The sequence below is a fragment of the Pseudopodoces humilis genome, chromosome 3, assembly GCF_049639895.1.
Source record: "Pseudopodoces humilis isolate 2021_Gansu_Grassland_sample_001 chromosome 3, ASM4963989v1, whole genome shotgun sequence".
In the NCBI taxonomy this organism is placed as follows: Eukaryota; Metazoa; Chordata; class Aves; order Passeriformes; family Paridae; genus Pseudopodoces; species Pseudopodoces humilis.
The window spans coordinates 40,513,476-40,536,503 of NC_142202.1; the positions used below are offsets into that span (position 1 = coordinate 40,513,476).

At 40.4% G+C, this 23,028-nt stretch overlaps 1 protein-coding gene across 27 annotated transcripts in view; it reads left to right on the forward strand.

The window, feature by feature from the left end:
- The first annotated feature begins 6,016 nt into the window (after window positions 1–6,016).
- AFDN (afadin, adherens junction formation factor) overlaps window positions 6,017–23,028 on the forward strand; it is a 117,753-nt gene continuing 100,741 nt past the window's right edge. For 17 of the 27 annotated variants that reach the window (XR_015772291.1, XM_014263476.2, XM_088053677.1 and 14 more), the window contains exon 1: window positions 6,017–6,465. Coding sequence is in view for 26 of the 27 variants with exons in the window: in XM_014263476.2 (XP_014118951.1) it covers window positions 6,355–6,465 (111 nt within the window). In the remaining variant the exon portion in view is untranslated. The remainder of the gene's footprint in view (window positions 6,466–23,028) is intronic. The other 10 variants (XM_088053672.1, XM_088053678.1, XM_088053688.1 and 7 more) reach the window with 1 other exon arrangement.

Sequence of the window (23,028 nt, forward strand, 5' to 3'; positions counted from 1 at the left end):
CACAGGATATTTCTACGTGAAAATACTTTTGGTGCTTTTGGACTTGTTCTAAAAAAGTGAAATAAAACCAAAAAAGCCAAGGCATGCTGACCCAGTTTGCTCCCAAATCAAACTTTTCTAACAAAAACTGCTCAGATGTGGCCAAATGACTTCTGCTAATAAGTGAAATATACACAGGAGTTATAGTCATCATGTGAGTGTGAAGGAAGATTAAAATTAATGCTCTTTTAATTTTCTATACAATGTATGCATTGAAAGGTGTTATTTTTTCAGTCAAGTAATTACAGGGTGGAGAGAATGTGAGGCCAATGGCAGAAGGTTAATTGCATGACCAAACACCCACTACATCTTGCTCAAAGAGCCCTGAAATGATTACACATTGTTGTAAATAATAGCCTAGTCTGGTTGGAGGGCTACCCTCAGCTTAAAAGAAACGCATAACTTCTACCTAAGAATCTTTACTATTTTAAAAAATAATGCTGTATACCATAGAGAGATTAGCTAAATTTCTGGAGACAGGAGATGTCAGTTTACTTACACGGTCCACTTGAGAATTATACATAGACTCTTATTCTTATGGCCAGACAATTTCTCATCTTCTTTCACAACACAGCAGTTGGCAAAAAAATACTTTAAAGTAGACATCTGTAATTAAAAATAAAAACTGCCAGAAAGCTTTATTTATACCTGCAGCAACTCTGAACTTCACTTTAACTGATTTAATTTTAGATTATATTGGATAAGGCCAAGAGATATCATCTGATAATCTAATGTGTATACCAGTCATTAAACTTCTCCTCTGTACCTCTGCTTTGAAAAAAACACTCCCTGGATGTAAAGAGTTTTCAAGAAAAACATTCAGTATTTATCTGAAAATGAATCCAGCAGATATTGCAGTATTGGGATAACACAGATTGCTGACCTCTTACTGGGACCTGACTCTCTTCCCACATGCTTCTGATTCCCAGGAGCTGTTCACCTGAGGACAAGCATACATCTTGCTGAAGTCAACCTGAATGCTCACGTGCTACAAGACAGTCAGACTCTCATCCACCTCGCTGAACACAGATCACAGCTCAGTAAAGAAAGGACAAAGGCTGTCTGTGCTCTGAACCTACAAACACAGGTATGCCTGAGCACCCCACTCTGCAGAGGACCGTGACTTGAAGCCAGGTGCACAAGAGCTTCCAGGCTCTTTCTCTACTGCTAAATGGTCCCCTGGGCCATTTCAACACCCAAATCCACTCCTTCATGCCCAACTATCTGTAAGTTAAGTGGTTAGCAAAGTCTGGTGGTGAAATGGATAGCTCATAGACAACTCCCGGGCATGGACTAGGAAAGAGCTTGTGCCAGCGACCATTCCAGCAGGCAGTTTGCATGCAGCCACTATGTTTTAGAGCTAAAACAAGTTTAAACCGTGGAGGTAGTCAGGCTAGGTCAGATGGCTGTAGGGCTAGAGAAAGGTCCTTACATTGCCTACTTTATTAGAACAAATATAACTCCAGAGGTTTTGATCCAGGAAGTGTTTACTAATAAATGACTTTGAAAGATCTGTACATAATAAAAATGAAGCATCTTCCTTAAGGAAAGTTTCTTGACAGTTTTTGTAATTCATCCGTACATAAACCAAAAAGTAAGATACATTTATTAAGATAACTGACATTTTATACATTTATTAAGATAACTGCCATTTTATACAGTTCTCCTCCTCCCTAAAATAGAGCAAAGATAATTGAACTGAAAAAACTAAAGATTTCCAAAACCCAATTACATAACTTGCCATACTTCCTCTGTTTTCCCCTCTTATTTGTATTTCAAAGAGGTCAAGGTTATTAAATATAGGCTTCTGCCTTAGTAGGAAAAGCAGGAACTAAACACATAGTAAAGACTTTTCATGTAACATGAATTTGCTCACATAGTCTGTATATACTACATTTACCAGTTTGGGTATGAAATTGTTACTTCATTGTACACAGTGGGTGCAATTCTTACAGGTGAGATAAACCTGTAAGATAAAAACTTATTTTCTCTCCCTGATTTTTATGTGTGTTTATACTGTCAGAAGATGCAATCCTTATTCTGGAAAATTTATTTTCCTCAATGGGTATGTCATCTATGTAGAGACTGCAGTCTGATGACCCAGGTTTGTTGATGTTGCTCTAACATAAGGTTTTGCACTGCATTATGCAAAATTACAGCTCTGATACCTCTGCTCTCAAAACACATGTACACTTGGGAAGCCATGAGAAGGGTTACTTTAATAATTTTGATCTTACATATGAATTTATAACTTTCAGTAGTTTGCTGACTTACACAGCGTGGCACTATACATGAGATGCATGCTGTCTCAGAAAATTAATGCTGCATTATGGCAACCATATGGGCAGCTGGCAAGTGGCCAGGAGACCAGCAGAGCATGACCCTACCTTCATGTAAATCTTCCCTATGCGAGAGAACTGTTTGCATGGACTGCACTAGTCAAGGAGCAGAAATAAAGGGATCCTGTACATGGTTGTTGCTCATAACCATCAGATCCCGCAGGGACCAACGTATGCCAATGTGATTAATGAGAGGAGCTGCACAGACAGCAGACAGACCCTTGTGGCAGGTAATCACATGGGCACTTCTGACTTTGTGATGTCCAGGAAATGAAGAGGATTGTAAAGGCTTCCTTTTATATCTGTGTTTCTTTATGGTTCTCTTTTCTAGTTGGTGCTCTCACCTGTGACAAAATTTAGCTTGCAAGCTCTACAGGGAAGGGCATTTATCTTATTTGTTCTGTAAAATGCATATAATACATTGAGTGCTGAACAAACAATCAGAATAATGGCTTACAGTAGCTTAGTTATCTTTCGCACCTTGAAAAAGAACACTATTCAGCAAGAAAATAAATTAAAAAAAAATTACCATCACTTGCAAGGAAAGCAGTTTTTGTTTCCCATTCTTTTGCTTCACTTACCCTATTATTTCTTATCAAGCATGTGATCTTCTAAAGACTTAAACCTAACTCTGCCACCAGCTTTAGTGGGAATACCTGCAGGAATGATAGGCCGAATTTGAAACTCCTCAAATAGGATTGTCTTCTCACTGTAGAAGATAAAAATCTTGCAAAGAATAGAGAGGAAAATTTAATTTAATGGTTTCAAGTAACTTCATACATTGCCTTAAATGGAAGATGCCTTGATGATAGTCAAACACACAACCCTGCTTATAATGCATTTTATACATATAATACTTTCCATTCATAAATATCTGTAATTTTTTTTACAACTGTTCACAGGAATCATGTCACTCTCCAGGCTTTATAACAGCTGTTTTACTTCTCATTGCAATGACCCTAGGAAAAAAAATAGGGATTGCAAGTGAAACAGCACAAATTTTCCACTGTAAACTAGCTGGTACACTGTAATTTCACACTCTGGCTTCCTGCACACTTGCTTTTCCAAGGAAATCAGGGCCTATGTTTTATCTTCCACAATACAGTCTGTACATGCTGGTCCTGCTGGTTCACTCAGACATCTAAATTTTTGTCTACACTAGTATTTTTCTTAAATCCTGATTCTGTACTAAAGATGCTGTCATTTAACTGTTGATGGTGACAACTTGTTCAGCAGGCCTGGCTTCTTTCAGTGCCGCTTCAGCACTGACCAGCTAATGGCAGTATTAATCAACAGCACAGTTGCTGCTGGTATCTGACCATCAGTAGCATTTCCATTTCTTCTGCTACACAGAAATATATTGTAGTCACCTGGGATTTCTGAGAAGTGACACCTAAACATTATTAGCCTGCTCCAATTCTGCTCCGTTTGAGGGATTTGTTTGTATCCAGGCTGGAGTCAAGCTATGGTTTAGAAATGCTGACTAGACACAGTTCAACTGGAAATAAATAAATTCTCAGCTGATTATATACACCATGTGGGTCCAGCACAGTGGTAATTTAATTCCTGGTGCTCCCTGGCATCTGAAAACCCAGGCATGCCAGCAACGCTAAATCAACTACTTTTAGTAGCCAGTGTTCCCAGAGCAACCACCTCTTTTCCACAGGAAAACCAATTTTATCTATGTAGCTCATAACAACAAAATGTTGACCTGTGCACACTCTGTACCTAAGTCTCCTTTCTAATCCTGAAGCAATACAGCCACTGTTCCTCACCCTGTGAATTGAACCAACCCATTTCACCAATATGCAGACTGAACCAAGCATACAAACCAGCACAACAATCCACAAATGTCATCTGTGACAGCGCACATCAGATATCTGCCTTGGGTAGTGAGCTATCACATCACAGATTTTACATGGTTTCTGGCAGGCATTGCAAAACATCCAATGCTATCTGGCTGCAAAGTTAAAAAAAAACCAAAAAAATCCAACTATTTGGTATCACACTCTGGATGTGGAAAAAAAAAATCAGCCTATTTTCCCCCCTTCTTTTATGTAAGAAAAGTTTTGTTTTATTTTTCCTTTTCTCTACTTTACATCTAAAAGGAATACAGTATAGCTTTAGTATGATGGCACTACAAGAACTTGAGGTTTTGTGTGTTGTCCTCCCCCCACCCCCGCTAAGTTCTCCAAGGGCTCTCAGAAAGGCTTTCAACACCTTCCGAAAGTCTGGGACCCAAGAAATAGAATCCCTTCCGTCCTTGGAACTGGAAAGCCTGAATATGGCACAGTTACATATGTAGGGCAAAAGTATAACTGACCTTCACCTGTAAAACCAGAACTTCTGGTAGTTATGCAGGTGCTGTACTACTGGATAAAAACAATAATTTAATTGCTTAATGTAGACGAGGCCTCTGAGGAATCTCCTTCTTTAAATAACCCAGTCAAATCAAAACTTCATCAGCAAAACTCCCTCCTCTGAACTCCCTCAGCAAAGAGGAACTTGAAATACTTTGCCAGGTGTGCTAAAAGGAAACAGTATTTCCCTCTTTTTAACCACCCGAAGAAACCAAAGATACACCCTTGGACAACAGAGTTCAAAGAGGATTGTCCAACTGTAAATTTCAGAGGATGCCCAATGCACAACAAACATGACTGCTGAACTATCAGGATGCATTACTTACTTCTGCAGGTTAAGAAACAAAGCCAAACCCCCAGAGCTGGTCTGAATTCCAAAGTCTACACAATGGGCAATTCCTCTTAGGGCCAACTGACACGTTCTGCGAGACACCACAGAAAAATGACGCGTCTAAAACCCATTAAAACGCATCTGATGCTTTAACTTCTTATCAGGTTCATCTCAAGGTGTGGAAATTTGGGTCGATAGAGCCTTTTTAGACAATTCCTTTCACGCGGTGCCCCCCAAGCACTCCACAACCATTATCAAACGCAGCGGCGACCGGGGCAGCAGCGGAGCGTCGCTCCCCTGGCTGTGCCGGGAGACGCCGAGGCACCGCGGCGAGCCGGGGGCCGCAGGGCGAGGGGGCGGCCTTGACCTGCAGCCGCCCCCGGGCCGTGCGCGCTGACCTCCGCCCGCGGGCACGGAGGGCCGGGCAGCGCCGGCATTCCCGCCTGAGCGCGGGGAAGCCACGGCGGGGCCGCGCCGGGATCCGCCCGCAGGCTCTTTGTTCCCGCGGCCGCGGCGGCTCTTTGTTGGTGCCGCAGCCCGACCGCGGGCCCCGCGCTAAGGCGGCACCCGGGGCTCCCGCCGCTTCTCCCGCGGGGCCTCCTGCCGGCATCGCGCTCCCCGCCGGGCCGCGCTGCCCCCGCCGCCGTGCGGGGGTTCCCCCCGCACCTGGCCGCGCCTCGCCCCGCCCTGGCCACCGCCGGGCCCCGGCCGCCTCCCCACGCCGGCGGGAGCGGGGGAGCCGGAGGGGAAGGCGGGACACCCGGGGCACTCTCCGGAGGCGCGCACCGGCGGGAGGCGACGGCCGCCGGGAGCGCGCGCAGGCGCGCACACGCCCGGGAAGGGGAGGAGGAGGGCGGACGGCCGGGCGGGGGCGCGCACGGCCGGTGTGTGAGGGAGAGCGAGGGGAGGGCGATCCCGGGGCGGAGAAAGGCGGCGGCAGCGGCGGCTTCGCTCGGCTCAGGGCAGGCGAGCGGCCACAGACGCTGTCGAGCCGGGAGATACGGCGGCCGCTGCCGACTCGGGGCATCCTTCCTCTTCCTCCCCGCCCCCTGCCCGCCCTTCCCCCTTCTCTTTCTCTCCTTCCCCACTGTCCGCCGGGGCCGATCGCTGTCGGCGGCACGATCCCGGGGCGTTTCCGCGGCGCCCGAGCCGGCAGCGGCCGCGGGGAGAGCCGGTCCCTCACCTCGCCGGCCGGGACTGAGGGACCCCCCGCTCCGTCCGGGGCTCGGCTGAGAGGGCCTGGCCCCGGCCCCGGCTCGGCTCCCCGGCGGCGGGCTCGGCGAGGATGTCGGGCGGCGGCGGCAGCCGGGAGGAGGAGCGGCGCAAACTCGCCGACATCATCAACCACTGGAACGCGAACCGGCTGGACCTGTTCGAGATCAGCGACCCCACCGAGGTGAGCGACCCCGGCGAGGGCCTCCCGCCCGGCCGGCCCGGTGAGACGCCGCGCCCGGGCCAGGCCGCGCCCCGCGACAGCCGGGCCCCCGCGCCGCCCCCCGCCCCGGCCGGGGGCTCGGGCACGGGCTCCCCTGCGCTCCTCGGTGGGGAGCGGCAGCCGGGCCCCTCGCCGCGCCCGGGTGAAGGCAGGTTGTAGGGGGCGCGGAGAGGAAGGGAGCGAAGGGCCGGAGCCCTCCCCTCCTCCCTCTCTTCCCTCCCGTAGGCACATGCCGGCCTGACCCTGCGGGACAGGCGGCTCCGAGGCAGGGGAGAAACCCGCTGGGAGATGGAGGTGGCGAAAGGGGGCCGGCAAGGGCTAGGATACAGGAGCTGCCCCCGTCCCGAGCCCGACGAGACCGGGTAGCTTCGTGGGCTTTTTTTTTATCTGTCTGTGACTTTAGCTGTACCGACAGGCGGCTGGTGGAGGAGGATGGAGAATCTCGGTGCTGGGCGCTTTTTTTTTCTTGCTAGCTTGTTTGTTTCTTTAAATATTCCTCTTTGTGCAGAAGGCGCCTCTTACAAAGCAACCTGCCGCTTATAGTCCGGCTGCTCTCCGGGCTGCTGGTGCAATCCCCGGAGTGGCTTTCCCAGGGCGTGACGGACGGAGCGCCTTGGCTCTCCGAGCCTGCAGGCTGCCAGCCCGCCGCCTAAAGTAAATACCAGGAGCAGGTTCGTAGACCCGAGTTCACATGTTGTACTGGAAAAACACAGCCGCTAATTTCTGGCTAATGAAGTGGGTGTTTCTGATGGCCGAGAGAGGCTGGGTTTTGTCCTTTTTTTAAAAAAAAAAAGAAAAAAGTAATAGTCAAACCACACCCTCCCGCTGCCCCTTGTCGTGTTCCCTTTGGCTGGTTCGTGCTGCGCGTCTGGTTTGAAAGCGACGACGGGCGGGGGGTGGGGTAGGGGGAGGGCTGGGGACGCAGGTTACAGCCCTGTTTGTGTGTGACAGCGGGCTCCCTGCTTAGAGGGCGGAGGCTGATCATGTGCGTGTTCCTGGGGAAAAGGAGGAAATTCACACTTGCTCTTGGCCTAGCCCTGGTTGTTTATTAACAGAAGCCTCTGAGAAATCACGTTGGCTTGGTCTTGGAGCTGGCTCCTGTTTCTGCACCCAGGTGCTGACTGCTAGCAGAGCCACGACAAAGCGTTGAAAGCAATTCTAAGATTAGGAACTACGACACCTTCGGGTATTTTCAGTTCTGTTCATTGCAGACAGTTTCTTGAACACAAAGATGACGGTTTTCTGTGATTATTCTCTACATCTTGCAAGATTTATCGTAATTAGAGTTCCTTGATTGTATTGCGTAGGTTTTAACAGCATCATTGTTGGCTGACAGTCACTGTCTCAAAAAAGTGGGCTGAAGCCAGTGTCAAGAAGCCTACGTGGCTGTGTTTGAGACCATAGCACAGCCTTTTTGGAATTGCAGGCTGACTGCTAACGGCCTGTGGCTGAACTTTTTTGTCTTATTAATGTGTTTGTCCATTCCCAGTACATTCTAACTTCAGCCTTCTTTGTGTTAATGGCAGACTGTGCTTCTGTGGTTCTGTTAGTAAGTAGTTCAACAAATCACACTTTCTTTAGGTCTGCCACGCATATTTATTATCATAGTTAACTAGAGCTTGCACAAAAGTCACCAGCTTCTTTATAGTTATTATTGAAAGAAAAAATAATTTTCCTTGCATTCACTCCACACTTCTGCAGTTAAGCCTCTGAACCTATATAGGAGCATTCTCACTACTTTCAGTGATGCTATTTCAGTTGAACTACTGAATGTGAAAAATGAAGTGCATGCATAATATGCTTAAATGTATGAGCTCTTTAGCCTACTAGTTCTAAAAGTGTTTGATAAGTCTGCAGGTGCGTTTCCATGAACTGGCAGCAGGTAACAATTTTATAGATAAAGTATATTTTCCTTCCAGATAATTACGGTTGCGAATGTTCACATTTATTTTCACTGTTACCCTGAGTTGACACAAATTTGGCAGTATTTTCAGCCCAGATGATGGTGTGATTCCCATTTGTACTGTTTATCAGCTTAAATGAAAGCCCGTTTACTAGACTGCTTGAGAACCGACAATCCTCTGTTGTTTCCCTGTTTTTCCAGGCTCAGATGTGCTTGACTGTAAGGCACATCTTGCTTTTTGTAGAGACTGCAGCAACTGTGGCATCTGTGAAGATGCAGTAACCTGGATATGACTTTTGTCTCTGTGTGCCTGAGCTGGGTCAAACTGAATAATTTTAAACTATCCAGATGTAGTTGCTGGCCTGCTGTGTTAACTTTGTAGTAGCCCAAACTGCAGACTGTCATCCTGGAGCTGCTGATTGGATGTATCAGTAGAGTTGATGCCTTCTAGTGATTCTTCAGGCATTTCCTCAGTGGAAATAACGTGGTTTAAGTGACTTGTAACTTTCCTATGTAAGAAACTAGGATTTTTCCAGAGGGGGTAATCACAGCTTTAATAGTGGGGTTCAGAAAGGTTTATATTTTTGGTGAAGCAAAAGTAAATTGAAATGTAAATTGACGAGTTCTGACAGTATAGATTTTGCAGTGACAGTGAAAGGAATTCACATGTGACCAAATGATATACCTTGGTATTAGTTTTAAAAAATCTAATTCTTTGGTGAGATGCAGTTGTTCCAACTCCATTAGATCCTCTTTATTTTACTGCAGCGAGTAAAATGTGACTTTGTTTTGAAGGTCGGGCAGTATTTTGGAAGTAGTTCAGATGTGTGGGATTTTTTCTCAGAGAAGTGCTTCATTAAATTAATCTGTTTGAATTCCTGTTAATATTTTATTGAGTAGACTAGTTCTAAGGGATTAGAGATTTACTTGTTTACTTGCCTCTTGGGAGACTTAAAGGAACAAATTGATAAGGTATGTAAGACATTGAAAAGCAAAAGCCTTGGAGTAATAGAACTCATGTTGAGTTCTATTACTAACTTCTTCTTAACTTCTCTTTGACTCTAATATTAACTAAGTCATTCAGAGCTGCGTTACCCTAGCAAAACAGAAGTGAAAACTTTCTGTTCCATGCTCAAAGCTGAGTATTCCTCTCACTGTGTCACGTGTTAGGAAAACTGAAGACTTCTTTGGAGTGAGGCTTTCATATCTTCACTTGCTTTCACTGAAGTAATTTGTGGACTCATGCTTGAGAGCAAGGTGGTAATTTTAAATTTATGAGGTGTTTACCAATTTGAACCATTGTTGCTGTTCTGAGAAATCTGTTAATTTGCATTATTTTACTCTGATTTTTTTTTTTTTTTTTAAATTCAGAAAGTAGCAGAGAAGCTCTGTGGCTTGAGAAGCTTATAAATGAAAAAATGAAAACTCTGCATGTACTAGCAGAAGTTTAAACCATAATGTTTTAGGAGTGCTGCTAGGTACAGACCTTTGCTAAAGATGTCTGTAATACTGGTCATAATTTAAACTTGATTAAGCTTTATTGTGTCTACATTGCCTTATGAGGCAGCTACCTGCTTTGGCAAGTCTGAGAAAAAGACTGGTCTTTTTGGGGGAAAGTAGGGTGCATCATGTTTTTGTTTGTAGATAAATTCACAGATTCAAAATGAAGCAGAACGTTGACCCTTTTCTTCAATTGTTTCCTGTTGTCCTTGTTCCAAGTATTACCAAGTTTTATGGATGCTTTTCCTTTTTTTTTTTTAATTTTTTTTTTTTTTTTGGTCAGGCATAGAAACACAGTAAATAGACTTAGAAAAGACTTAGACCTTTTGGAGTAGGAGACAAAATGATTGTTTGATCTTGATTTAAGTCTTGGGTGCTTACAGCACCCTGAGTTTTCAGAAAGGAGCAAGTTTGAATGAATTTGTAATAAGTGCGTAGAGTTGTTTGGAAACTTGTAGATACGAAATGATTTGCGTTTATACAGTTTAGCTTTTTTAGCCTCCTCCTTTAATGAAAGTGCTAAGTGGAGTTGATTGTTAAATAAAATAACTGCACATGGGTGTTTTGAGTGAGAGGAAGGAATGGAGGGGTACTGTACACTATGCATTTATCACTGTTTGAATGCACCTAATAAGATGCCTTGTCTGTACTAGGTGCTACAATTATTGCTGGTGACAAAATCAAGTTTCATTTTAATACATGCTTTCATAGCTGTGTATGAGAGGAAGAGAAGTGCGGTGTTTTTTCTAAACATAGTTTGCGGAGTAGGAATGTGAATTACATTTAATTCCTTTGAGATAGGCACATTTTAGAACAAGTGAGATTTTTTTATAACAATTGCCCAAGGGCTGGGGGATTGTTGTCAAAAACATTGATCTGTTAGCGTTTTGTTTTCTCATGGAGAATGTGGTTCTAGACTAATATAGATATAATATACCTCTGTGTTAGCAAAAGTAGAAAGGTCTAATCAAAAAGCTTAGAGAACATACTTTGCATTAAATAATAACTCCTGAGAGTTTGACTTTTAAATGGCCATCATTTAAAAAAAAAAAAAAAGAAAAAAAAGAAGGAATTTCAAAAGTCTTCATGGCTATTTGATTATTTTTTGTGTGAAAAACCTTAGGTACAAGCAAAAACCTTAGCAACAAGGTATTAGAAATACCTCTTCAGAATGTGGGTGGGGCTTTTTTTCCCCGTGTTGCTTTGTTTTGTTTTTTTTCATATTGACTTCCTATATATTGTGTTATGTATGTTTGGTCTATTCAGTGTGTTTCATATTGTTTTGTTTGGCTTTAAATACAAGTTAGCAATGTATTAACAGAAAATATTGCACAGTACACTGTATGGCAGGATATTTTGGGGCTGATGGAATTTTTGTCTTCATTTTTTGGATTCAGATCTGATTCTGGTTCATTAAGTGTTGCAGGGAAGACTCGTATATGACATAAGCTTATAGTCTTTTAATGGTAGTTATGCAAGCTTGTTATTTAAATCTAATTAAAGCAAAAAGAAATGGGAAAAATGGGTTTTAACCCCCCTGCTGTTTGTCTGCATGGTTGCTCACTCACCCATAAAAAGATCCCACCCTTTTAAAAATCTGGCTCTGAGGCTTTTTTAAGACCTGTTTTTGAAATTGGTAACCTGTTGTGTTATGGGTGATATTAGTAGCAGAAATGCAACTCTGGAGCTAAGGAAACGCCATCTAAATGGTAGAAATGCTTGTGCTGTCTCCACTAGTTGGATATCACTAGTTCGAAATCCCTTTCAGTAGTTTTAGCAAGTGCAACTCCTCATACTGTACAGACCTGAAGAAGCTGGTAATATATCTGAAAATACTGTCTTTTTAAGTTTGCCAAACCTATGGTATGGAAAGTAAACTCAATTTGGAACAAATGTTTAAACTAGTATTTAGTCAGTCTGGAAAGGTGATTGGAATCCTGAGCACTGATGCCTGTGCTTTTTAGTGAACAGAATATTTTCCAGTAATTGCTACCACTAAGCAGGCACAGTTCAAGAGGGGATATAAACACTGAGGCATTAGAGGTTTGGGATTACTAATTGCACTTTACTGAGCCTGTTGAGCTCTAGTTCTGCATTAAAATGGTTGGAGAAAAGAAGTCAGGGATGCAGGCCTGCTCCTCATGTGCCTCAAAAGCAGTATTCAGAGACCAGTTTTCCTTTAACTGAGTCAAAGTGAATAGTCATTACAAATAACTTAGTGCTCTCTAGAGAGTCACAGTTATAAATTTGAATTAAGATATTGACCACAGTATACAGACAGCATGACGTACTGAAAATAATTCTAGGAAGAAGTTTTAGGCTGTACTTTTAATATTCCTTATGTAAGTTATTTCTTGAGCTAGTGGCTAATTAGGTCCATACATTTCAGACATACTGGCTTTAAGAATTCCCTCCTGATGTGTCAATCTGCTCCCTGCCTAAAATGCCATTGACAAGCATTACCCTTCAGCTGAAAAAACCCCTAGTCCTCTAGATATGTAAGGGGTTTGCTTTGTTTGTGCGAGTGTGTTTTTTCTGTCAAAATCATTTCTCTTTCAGAGAGGTTAAACCAAGATGAATGGAACACACTTTTATGATTTCTGAGGGAAACCTAGCTTTATAATTAATGAAATTCTACTCTTGTGTCTAGATGTTTTTGTCATCTAAAGGAGGTAACAAAAACTGAAACTTAGCTGGAAAGTGATAAAAGTTGAAATGAACTGGTGTTTGTGGTAAGGCTGTAGATTATAAGAAACCACTTTGAGTTTATCTTCGTGTCAGTATCTGTTGGAGTAGTTGCTTTGTTATAAATCAAGGGAAATAAATTGTAGCTGTGCAAAATTCAGAACATGCGTAAAGAAAATAACTTCTTGTTTTGACCAGTGGTTTCTAATGAAGGTGGAATTGAGAATCACAATGTGAATTAGTAAACTAAATGTTGTGATAAACTTGAGAAGTCTAATTTAGCAGGTATTACAGATACGTATTGGAGTGTTTGCTCTATTTGTCAAAGTGAACTTCATGGTAATGGAAGCCTCTTCTGAAGTATATTTGAGTTAAACACTGTTTAGGTAATTGTTGATTTTTCAAGATTTTTGCTAGGAAGAATATTTACATGTAGAATAGATATTGAGTGATGCTCATTTCATCTTGTGAAAAGGCTAAAGCCTGTTTATTTCTGCTGTTAAGGTTGATAGGTAGATAAACCAAAGAGATAATTGATAGTTGTTCTGGATGCATGCATGACTTGGCTCATAATTGTTGTTAAACTTTTTGCAGAGATCCCCCCTTTCCCTCAGGTCTTTAATTGCGAGTAAAAATTACTGCTTTTCTGTTACAGTCCCTGTCTGGACGCTTGATAATCTAAGATGAAAACTTGATTCAACAGAGATAAAACTCTGTAGGAGATCAGATCTAACAGTAGCAGTCAAATTATCGACCCAGACTGTTTTGTGCCTCATGAGCTTTTGCATAATGAAGATGTGTAACGTTGTAACATAACTATTTTCAGTGTAGGGATAAGTTTTCCATGTGATTGGTTGTCTTCAGTCATTGAATTGTAATTCTGCCTTTTGCTACTGTCTAGTTTGGTTCTTTAGTAAGACTAAAAAAATCTGCTTTGACATGAAGTCCAGTGTTCATTACTTATACCTTCTTCCTCTATGTTACTTTAATGTTTTCTTGTGTTAAGTGCTTGTAACTTGCTAAAACAGTGGGCATTGCCCTCAAGGTTATCAACTGATCGTTACTACATATTTCATTAAATTTTCCAGATCTGCCTTCTTCCCTTGTATGCTCACCTTGTAAGTTAGACAGCTCCTCTTCAGATCATCTACTACCACAGATCCACAGATACTCTTACGAGGAAGCCATTCCTCTGGTTCTTATTAATTCTTATCTCCTGTGAAGACGCCTTCTGTCTAGATACTGCTTGCTTTGTGTTTCTCTATGCACAGTGCAGAACAGGGCTCTTTATTGCCCTGGTCTGTCTTGCAGAATTTTGTTGTAGATTACTAATTACTTTGGAGAATTTCTTTAGACTTTAAATCCCAGAAGAACTGGGAAAAGTCCTAGGACTAGGGTTGTCATCTAGAAGATCAGTGTAGGGTGTTAGTTTTAAGTGCAAATTTGCACTTAAACATAAATTTTACTTGGTTACATGTATTTGTAATTTATCATCATATAACAATCATCATGTAACAATCATATTAGTAGAAGAATCTATTAGAGTTTGATTGTACTGATGAAATTGTGTACACTTCTGTAAGTTTGTTCATGTCACCTCTTCCAGTGAAGAGCAGAAATTACATATCATCAGTTTTGAAAGTTTTAAGCTTTTATTAAATGGTATTTGGTATATCTTAAGGATAATTATAAATGGATTTCTGATTTCACTTACATATTCCAAGAGTATAAGATAGATTTGACTTTAAAAAATAGGAGTTACTATAGTGACTCTTTTCAAGGACATCAGATAACCAGCTGGTTTGTTATGGAACCGGAAACTGAGTATGTATTTGGCTATGACTCCCAATGCCAGGTCAACTCTTGGGTAAATATTTTAGAAGGGATTTTGTGCACTACAGTACTAGTTGCAATAGACTGATGGCAGACCTGAAACAAAGGCTGCTGGGTGGGGTTTTTTATTTGGTCAGTGTTTTTCTTACTACTTTGATAATTTGCATTCTTGTAACTAGACCTCAGGAATATGAAGGCTCTTGCAAAAACTCACTACCTACTAATAGATGATAGTTTCTTGATGATCTGGTTTAAGGCTTCCCCTTGGTGAATTGTGTCCCAGAGCATGCCTCAATATCTGGCTCTGCTGTGTGGTAAGAGCACCTTTTGTGGTGTGAAAAAGAATGAGTTGTCTGGCAACAGTATTTATTTGGCCAACAAAGTATGTTGCTCAGAGCAGTATCTATGAACTAAGATTTCAGTGCATAGACTTTTCAAGCACTCCATGATGTGTTTAGTAGAGCTTTCTCTTTGTTAGATGACTTGTCAGTCCACACTCCTCTATTTTCTTAGAGGCAAGACACACCTTTTGATGTCAGTGTAATGCTTTTTACATATGTTTACATTTTGCTTTTACATATATTGTATTGCTTAAAAAACCCAGCAGAAGATCTGAATCTCACTTCTTAATGAAAATTAGGGGCTGTTGGATAGCCTGTGGCTGGGCAAGTGTTGAAAGGACAAACATTTCCCCAATGTCTAAAACAAGAAAAGGTCTCATTCCCTCTGCCCTCCAGAAGGTGCTCTACTTGGAGCAGTACATCAGCTTGAAATTGGAAAGGGCCCTTTAAAGATTTTGTTATCGTTCTCAATTTTAGTAAAAGACAATTATACCATATTCTTAATTTAAAAAACATTGGGACAGTGCTGTCTGTGATACAGTGTCCTCCTTGACGGGAAAATGTCTATGTGGAAACAAACAAAATTGAACCAGGTTGTGTTTTAGAAAGCTTTGCATTGCTAAAATGATTTTCATAATATCAGTTCTTTTATGTTGAGATATCTGGTTTGCATTCACCTTCCATGCACAGTTTGATAATATTTTCTACATTCGGATCATATCCAAGCATTGCATCCTTGTAGAAAGCTGTGTATTTTATTGGGAAACATGGTAAGTTGTTTCCAGTTAAAGTGATAGCCTTACTGAATGTGACTGCTACTTACTTTCAATGTAGACAGAATCAAAGTTTTAAGACCTTTAACACTCACTGTACCTATTCTGACTGTTGAAAGATTTGGATAGTTACTTTTCATATCTGGAAAAGGAAAATAATCTGAGAATTGTTATGGAAAGACAATGTTTACTAATGAAAACATTGCTCAATCCTGGTAATTGATTTTGATGGATTTGCCTCTTAGGTCTAGTGTTTGCTGTACAGTGAAGAAGGTCAGAACTGGAATTACTAAGATTACTGCATTTTGTGATCTAATTCTTTAGCTTTTTGAAGCCTTTAAAAAAAAGTAAAAGGTTAAACAACTGTTTACTTCTTTAAAAATCAGTGAGGTGCTCTAACAAGGCCCTTCTTTGTTTTGTGTGAGATGTATTGTAATACTTTTGATAAAGTCTCCAGCAATTCTGAAACTGTATCTAGTATTTCATGAGAGTTTTTCTTGTTGCCATAGCACAGCAAGGTCCATTTCAATAAATTTACTTGTTATGCCTATAGCAAACTGTTTTCAGACAGATAAGGATTGATACATAGACTGGGAAAAAAAAAAAAAAAAAAAAAGAAAACAATGAAGTAACTGACTGCTGATATATTCACCAAAGCCATCTACCAGCATCCAAAGACCAAACCAGCCCAAAGTTTTGACATTATTGTAGTTCTGTGAAGTTTTCAATATATGAGCTGGGTTTGCAGTCTGTCTCAGGTGTTCTAGCCATTTAATAGGAAAAAAAAAAAAAGTGAGAGGATTTGGCTCTACCCTGGAGCCTTTGTCAGGATTTACAGTAAAACATCTATTTTTTTCTATTATCTTCTGATTTCTGCCTTAGCTTTCTGTCTTAGCTTTTGACTAAAGGTCACCTGTAAGGTAGGATCTGTGATGAAATTCAGAGTGTTTGAATTTTAGAGTGTTCAAAATTCTGGTAGAATTTTCTGAAGCAATAATCAACAGTATATCCTAACATTCTGATACTGCCTCAGTGTCTTGAGTATTAGAAGGTCTGAAGGCGTTACTAATTCTTACTGTTATAAATAAATTGTTTGTGGTCTAATACAAGCTCCAGAATGCTTTTATTTCATGCTTTCTCACCTGCATTAAGTTTAAGCTTGAACTCAAAAAATCAGTGCATCAAATTTTTAAGAGATTAGACAAATTTGAAAACTTTGCCTTCTCAAAGTAGTCTTCATTCATTTTGGGTTATAAGTGTCAAGTGGCAGCACAAAAATTGGTAGCATTGTACCAATGTGAGACAGTCATGTACTGAAGCTCAAGTGTTGTACAATGTACTGGTACTGCTGGTTTGTAAAAACCTTTTGAAACTCAGCACTTAAGTAACAATCTTCAGTGTTCTAAATTTTTCTTTAGGTCTTTGAACATTCTTGTGGTTATGGATGCTCATAAATATCCATGTATATAATTATAAATGCACTGATCTAGCTCTCTCAGTAAACCTTCCTGTGTTGAGACCTTTTCTCCCTCATTTCCTCTCACACTCTGCTCCAAAAATCTCACACCCACAACCTTAAACCAGACACTCCAATCTTCTTCTTTTAGGGAAAAATGGCAATTACAGCATTCTTCTCCTGCTACACTGGCTTCAGAGAGCTGCCTTGTGATTATCTGCCTCTGTCAGAAGTTTCCTGTGAGGTTACAGATCAGACATTAAATCCTCTACACTTGCCATGTGGACTTTGTAGTTTGAAGTGGCCTTGCAGTTGGACCTGTTATAACCAGTTAGTCTGTGTGCTGATGTTGGCTGTGACACCTGGGTTTTCTTCTAAGGGAGTGCTTTTTTGCTTATTATACTGTTACAACCATAGATACTTTTCCCTATTTTTGGAGAAGATTCCTTTTAACAGGCTTCCAGCTTTTGTCATCTCTTCTGGGTATCTGCTAGATAGAGACAGACTGAGTTTCCTGGATTAATCTTATACTGAATTCCTTAGCTGCTGAGAAGGAAATCTTGCACCAAGGGGAAAAAAACCTTCCGAACCACCTCGGAGGTAATAAGGATGGTACTCAGAGCATGTGGAGCTTAATATATCCAAATCCTGAGGATAAACAGGGTGGTTTTTTATGTTGCAAAAAGGTCAGGACAATTTCACTGAATCTTGATAGACATGCTTTTTTCCTAATGTCAGCTGTATTCTCCTATGGCAATATCATGATGTTATTGGTAGTAGTAGAAGCCTGCAAGCAGGGTGAAATACCAACATATTTCTGATAGATACCTTTATATCCTTAATTTATGAAGTGAAATGTTGAATAGCAGTGTTCTTTGTCATGACTGATGGATGTGTGAGTAATCTGAAGCTATTTCCACCTCAGCAACTGTAAAAGAGGATGAACGCTTTCACAGGTACACATGCACTGTGTTCTTCAGCCACTTCTTCACCCACTTCTCAACACTTTTCAAGCACAGAAAGGAAGTGGTAGCGTTGACCCTCTTCCTGCCATCACTGCTGTCTGATTGCTCTCATGGGGTTCTGTCTTCTGCCACACGGAACTGGCCATCTTTGATTCTCTTCCAGCTCTGTGGTGTTGATGATACTGACTTTTACAGCAATCACAAGTACATGGTAGCAGTTAAATTTGTATGCTGCTTTTTACTATGGCTTTCAGGAGCTTTGGCTAGCTCTTTCTCTGCCTTATTTGCCACCCATAATGTCCATCTGACTTAAACATCATTAAGCATTGACAACATTTTAAAATTGGTGCTTAGTTTATTTCAGAAATTTCTTTCTATATTTACATACATGAAATCTAGGTAAAATAAAGGAAAAAAAATAACTTCAGCAAGTTTAGGTTTTGCTAAAGCTTACTGCATTTGTTTTTGGGAAAAGCTGCTTACTTGCTATATGCAAAGAGACTTTTTCTTTAATTACTGAGCTTTCCTGTTTTCCATATGACTTTTCCTTACGTTGACTATCTATCTGAAACAGTTCTGTAGGTAGAATATTTATGATACATTTTGTTCATGGAATGAGCAATTTTGAGTATAGTTCTTGAAGTATGGGCAATGGTCATTCAAGTATGTTTGGAACTGAGTTATATTACTTGAATTGATTTTTTTTTTTTTTCCCCACAGAGTGCTTCTCCAAGTTGTTGCTATTAGCAAAATTGAGGGTTGGGACTAGATGATCTTTAAGGTCTCTTGCAACTCAATCCATTCTGTGATTCTAAGACGATAGGTATTTAGATAACGCTTAGCTTATACTTGTGAGTAGCTGTATCATCTCCTTAAACTACCTTGGTTTGTATAAAAGGCTTCTAACATTCTCTCTTTGTTATAATGTTTCCAGGACAGTGGGATGGGGAAAGTGAGGCAGATAAATGAAGTAATGTGTTGAAAACTGTTCTAAATTTAGTTACTACAGAGTCAGAAAGAGAAGCCAAATTTTTATAAGTGTATGCAGTTCTCTAGGTTATCCTAATTTGAGATTTCACCTTTTAAAACATAGGGGGAAGGGAGTTAATCACACTTATAGTGTCATCTACCAGCACTACCACATCATCTCTGGTTTAAATCTTAAGTGAGTTGTATGGGTTAGCAAAGAATTCTCCTTTTCTCTGTTGGGGAGCTGCATACAGTAGGTTACATATCTTCATAGAAAACTGGAATAATTTTCATATTTTGGGTTTTGTTTATTTGTTTCAGAAACACTTCTGTATCAAATTTACATGAGACTGCCTCATTTCAGTAAACATGTAACTTAAGTTCTAAATTTGATGAATCAAGCTGCTAAGGAGTTGGAATGGACCTTAAGGATTGCCTGGTTACAACCCCATCTACCATGGGCAGGGACACCTCCAACTAGACCAGGTTGCTCAAGAGCTTATCCCGTCTTCCTTGAACGCTGCCAGGGTCAGGGCATCCACAACCTCCTTTGGAAACCTGTTTCAGTGTCTCACCACCCTCTCAATAAAGAACTTCCTGATATTAAATCTTTCCCCTCTTCCAGTTTGTACCCATTATTCCTTGTCCCATCGCTGAAGTTCCTGACAGGCTCTCCAGCTTCCCTGTAGGTCCCCTTTAGGCACTGGAAGACTACTTGAGATTTCCACACAACCTTCTCTTCCAGGCTGAAGAATCCAGGCTGAATAGCCCTAGCTTTTTCCCCAATAGTTTCCTGTATCCACATGTGTAATTATCTGGTGTTCTAACATCTCATAAGCTATGATGTTTTATTAAGATTTTTGAAGTGATACAAAATCCCCAAATGCTTTGCAATAATAATTTAAAAAATGAAATCTTTTCGAATGTGTTACTCTAAGTACCTAATCATAAGGAAAGTTTGTGTCTCACCGTGGAGAGTAATAAAAAATGCACAGAACAAATGATATGGTGTTATAAGAGTTTATAAAATGTGCATGTGTTTTTGTTTGGGTTTTTGTTTAATTTGTTTTCATTTCTATACAAATAAAATATATTTGTAGGAATAAGTCTGGAAAAGTTTTCTGTCCTCAGTAGTAGAAAAACATACATCCTGTAGTCAGCATACATACTATACTGGGAGATATTATTGGTTGTTATTTAAAAGGAAAAGAAGCCAGAGACTCCTTAGATTTTTAAATTACTTTCCACTTCCGCATACTGCTATCTTTGCTTCCTGACAGAATTTTTGTTTTGGGTCATCTTCTCTTATTCTTGTGTCATCCTCTCTCAATAATGAGAGTATAGACCTCTTTGGTGTTACTTTTCACTGTGTTAATTCTGATTTGCTACAGAGACTGTTTGGCTAATATCAGCAGTTAGTTAAAGCCTAAATTGTTTCACTGTGAGTCAGAGTATACTTGAAATCTTGTACAGTAGTATCATTTATGCCTTCATTAACTATGTTTTAATATCTGACTAAGCCAAATGAAGTTACTGAATACTTTTGTAATCTGAGCCTGTTTAAACTCGAAATAGTCCTGCTCATGGTTAATCATCTCTGTTAACGTTTGTATTTTAACTTTTCCTTGCTCTGTGTGCCACTCAAATGACAGTCCCTTGATAAGGATAAAATTAAGGGTATTTGATAGAATTGTGTTTTAGAGCAAGAAAATGCCTGAAAGTAAGCAACCATTTAATTTTCTGATAGTTTCTTGCAATGTAGAGATGACAAATGAAAGGTGGGAATTTAAGTGAAGTGAACTAAACATACAAACCATGTCACTGGCAAAACTAGCTACGGGGCAGAAGTGCAGGACTTGGTGAAAGTAAGAGTTCATGCACAGTACACTTTTTTTTCTGGCAACTGCTAATTAACGGAGGTGTAAAGACCTGTTTTGTTAACCAGTGCTGCATGATAAATTGTTGTCTTTGAGAAGAAATCTGTAAAATAGAGCTGGTAGCACTTCTTACACATAGCTCTTTCGTGACCAAATGTGCTATTTGAAGGTGAAATGAGCATTTTTATGAGTTTATTCCACTGAACAAAGTTACTTTCCTAACTTGGGGAATACTTCTCACTTATTCTATTTTAAAAAATATTTTTTAAAATAAAAAAAAGTATATAATAATAATCTCTAAAAATTAAAAAGGTATATTTTCTGTATGTGTAAGGCATATTACAGAAAACTTCAGTTGCAAGTATAAAATTGCAGTATAAAATTTACTTCAATAAATTGAAAGAATTAGATTGTATTTTCAAAATGGAAAGCATTTCAAGCATTTTTTTCATAAAGCTGGAGTATATTCCAGAGGATTGGAATTTAAATAGTGAACAATTTTTGCGTAAGCAAAAAAAAGTATTGCATTACTTTGATAAATATGGGTCTGATCTGGGTTTGATCATTGTCAAAATCTACTCCTTGGGATGACTTTCTTCTTGAAACAAGCATGAAGATTTTCAATGCTTATTTTTGTAAGCCATAGCGATGATGAAGCAGGGGATGGTATGTGGGACAGGGAGTAATGGCATGTCTAAATTCAGTAGTTCTTGATCACAGCTTAAAAATGAATGGATACTGGAACTACCATTTCTGACCATGTTGCAAATGAATCCATCTAAGTTTATTAGTATGGATCGGTCCAAAGAGAATGGACTGAAATGGACACCCATATCCTTACACAGAGAATTATGTTTTCTCTTTGTGATTCAGAAGAAAGCCTGAAAGATTTGGCTTTGGGGAAAAGATGTATTTGCTGGCCTTTAACTCTTCGAGGAATGGGGCATCTACCACCTTGCTGGGCAACCTCACAGTAAAGAATTTCTTAATAATTAACATCAGTCTACTCTTTTTCAGTTTAAAATCATTCTGCTTAGTCCTGTCCAATACATGCCCTTATAAAAAGTCCCTCTTGACATTTCTGGTAGCCCCCTTTAGGTGCTGTAAGGCTGCTATAAAAATGCTTCCCTAAAGTCTTCAGTTCTCCAGGCTGAACAGCCCCAAGTCTCAGCTGTTGTCATAGGAGAGGTGTTCCAGACCTCTGATAATTCCTGTCTTGATCTCTCTTTTGTCTTGGTCAACCCCACTTTCCTTTCCTTCCTGCTTTGAGTTTGTTTTCTTCTGATGTTCTGTTGCTTTGTGGTGTTCTCAAAATCAAGCTGTTTGCTGTCGTTAGCTTTTGATTATTATTATTATTTTCACCACTCCTGCCTTCCTGTGCCCCACATACCCTATAGCAACTATACGATAGCAACAAATACTTATTGATGGTAGTGAATCACTTCCTGTGTTCCACTCAGATGATTGTCTGGAGCTTCAGGACTGAACTGCTTTCAAAAGTAACATGTAGAACCTATGGAAATCTCAGTGGTTTGAGGATGTAGGGAGGGTAGGGAATACTGAATCTTATTCTTTTTTTTCAAAGCCACTTCTGAGTTTTTGCCTTAAATGTCTGTGTTTCTCTTGAGTTTTCTGTTCTTTCATTGTTTTTTGGTAATATAATCTTTCTTGAAGAATGAACTTCTATGTTAAAAGAATTATTATTTCAGGCATAGAGTTCATTTTATCTGTATGAAAAGTGAAATCATTATGCAATTCACTAACTACAAAAGTGCTCTGCAAAAGAAGACTTCTCAGATGCCAGTGAACAGTCAAGAAGTGGAACGGGTTGCACAGGGAGGTTGTGCAGTTTCTGTCCAGGGAGATTTCCAACAGCAGGCTGGATAAAGCTGCAAAAGAGCCTGATAAGACCTCAGAGATGACCTTCCTTTCACCAGGAGGTTGGATTGGAAACTCCTGAAGTTCCTTTCTCTGTGAATCATCCTGTAATCTTAGATGGCTCCATGGTGTACATACCCAGTGTAGTTTATTTCCAATTGTGATGGATTGCATTGCATTATTAATGACTCTTCTTATGTGTAGTAGAACTACTTACATAGGCTTTACAGTCTCTAATGTCTACCAGTTGGGCTTGTACCTGAAGAGAAATACGCAAATGTTATGCTGCCTCTAAAACTACTTTATTTAGCTTTTTTCATCCCTTCATTTGTCACGGCACTTTT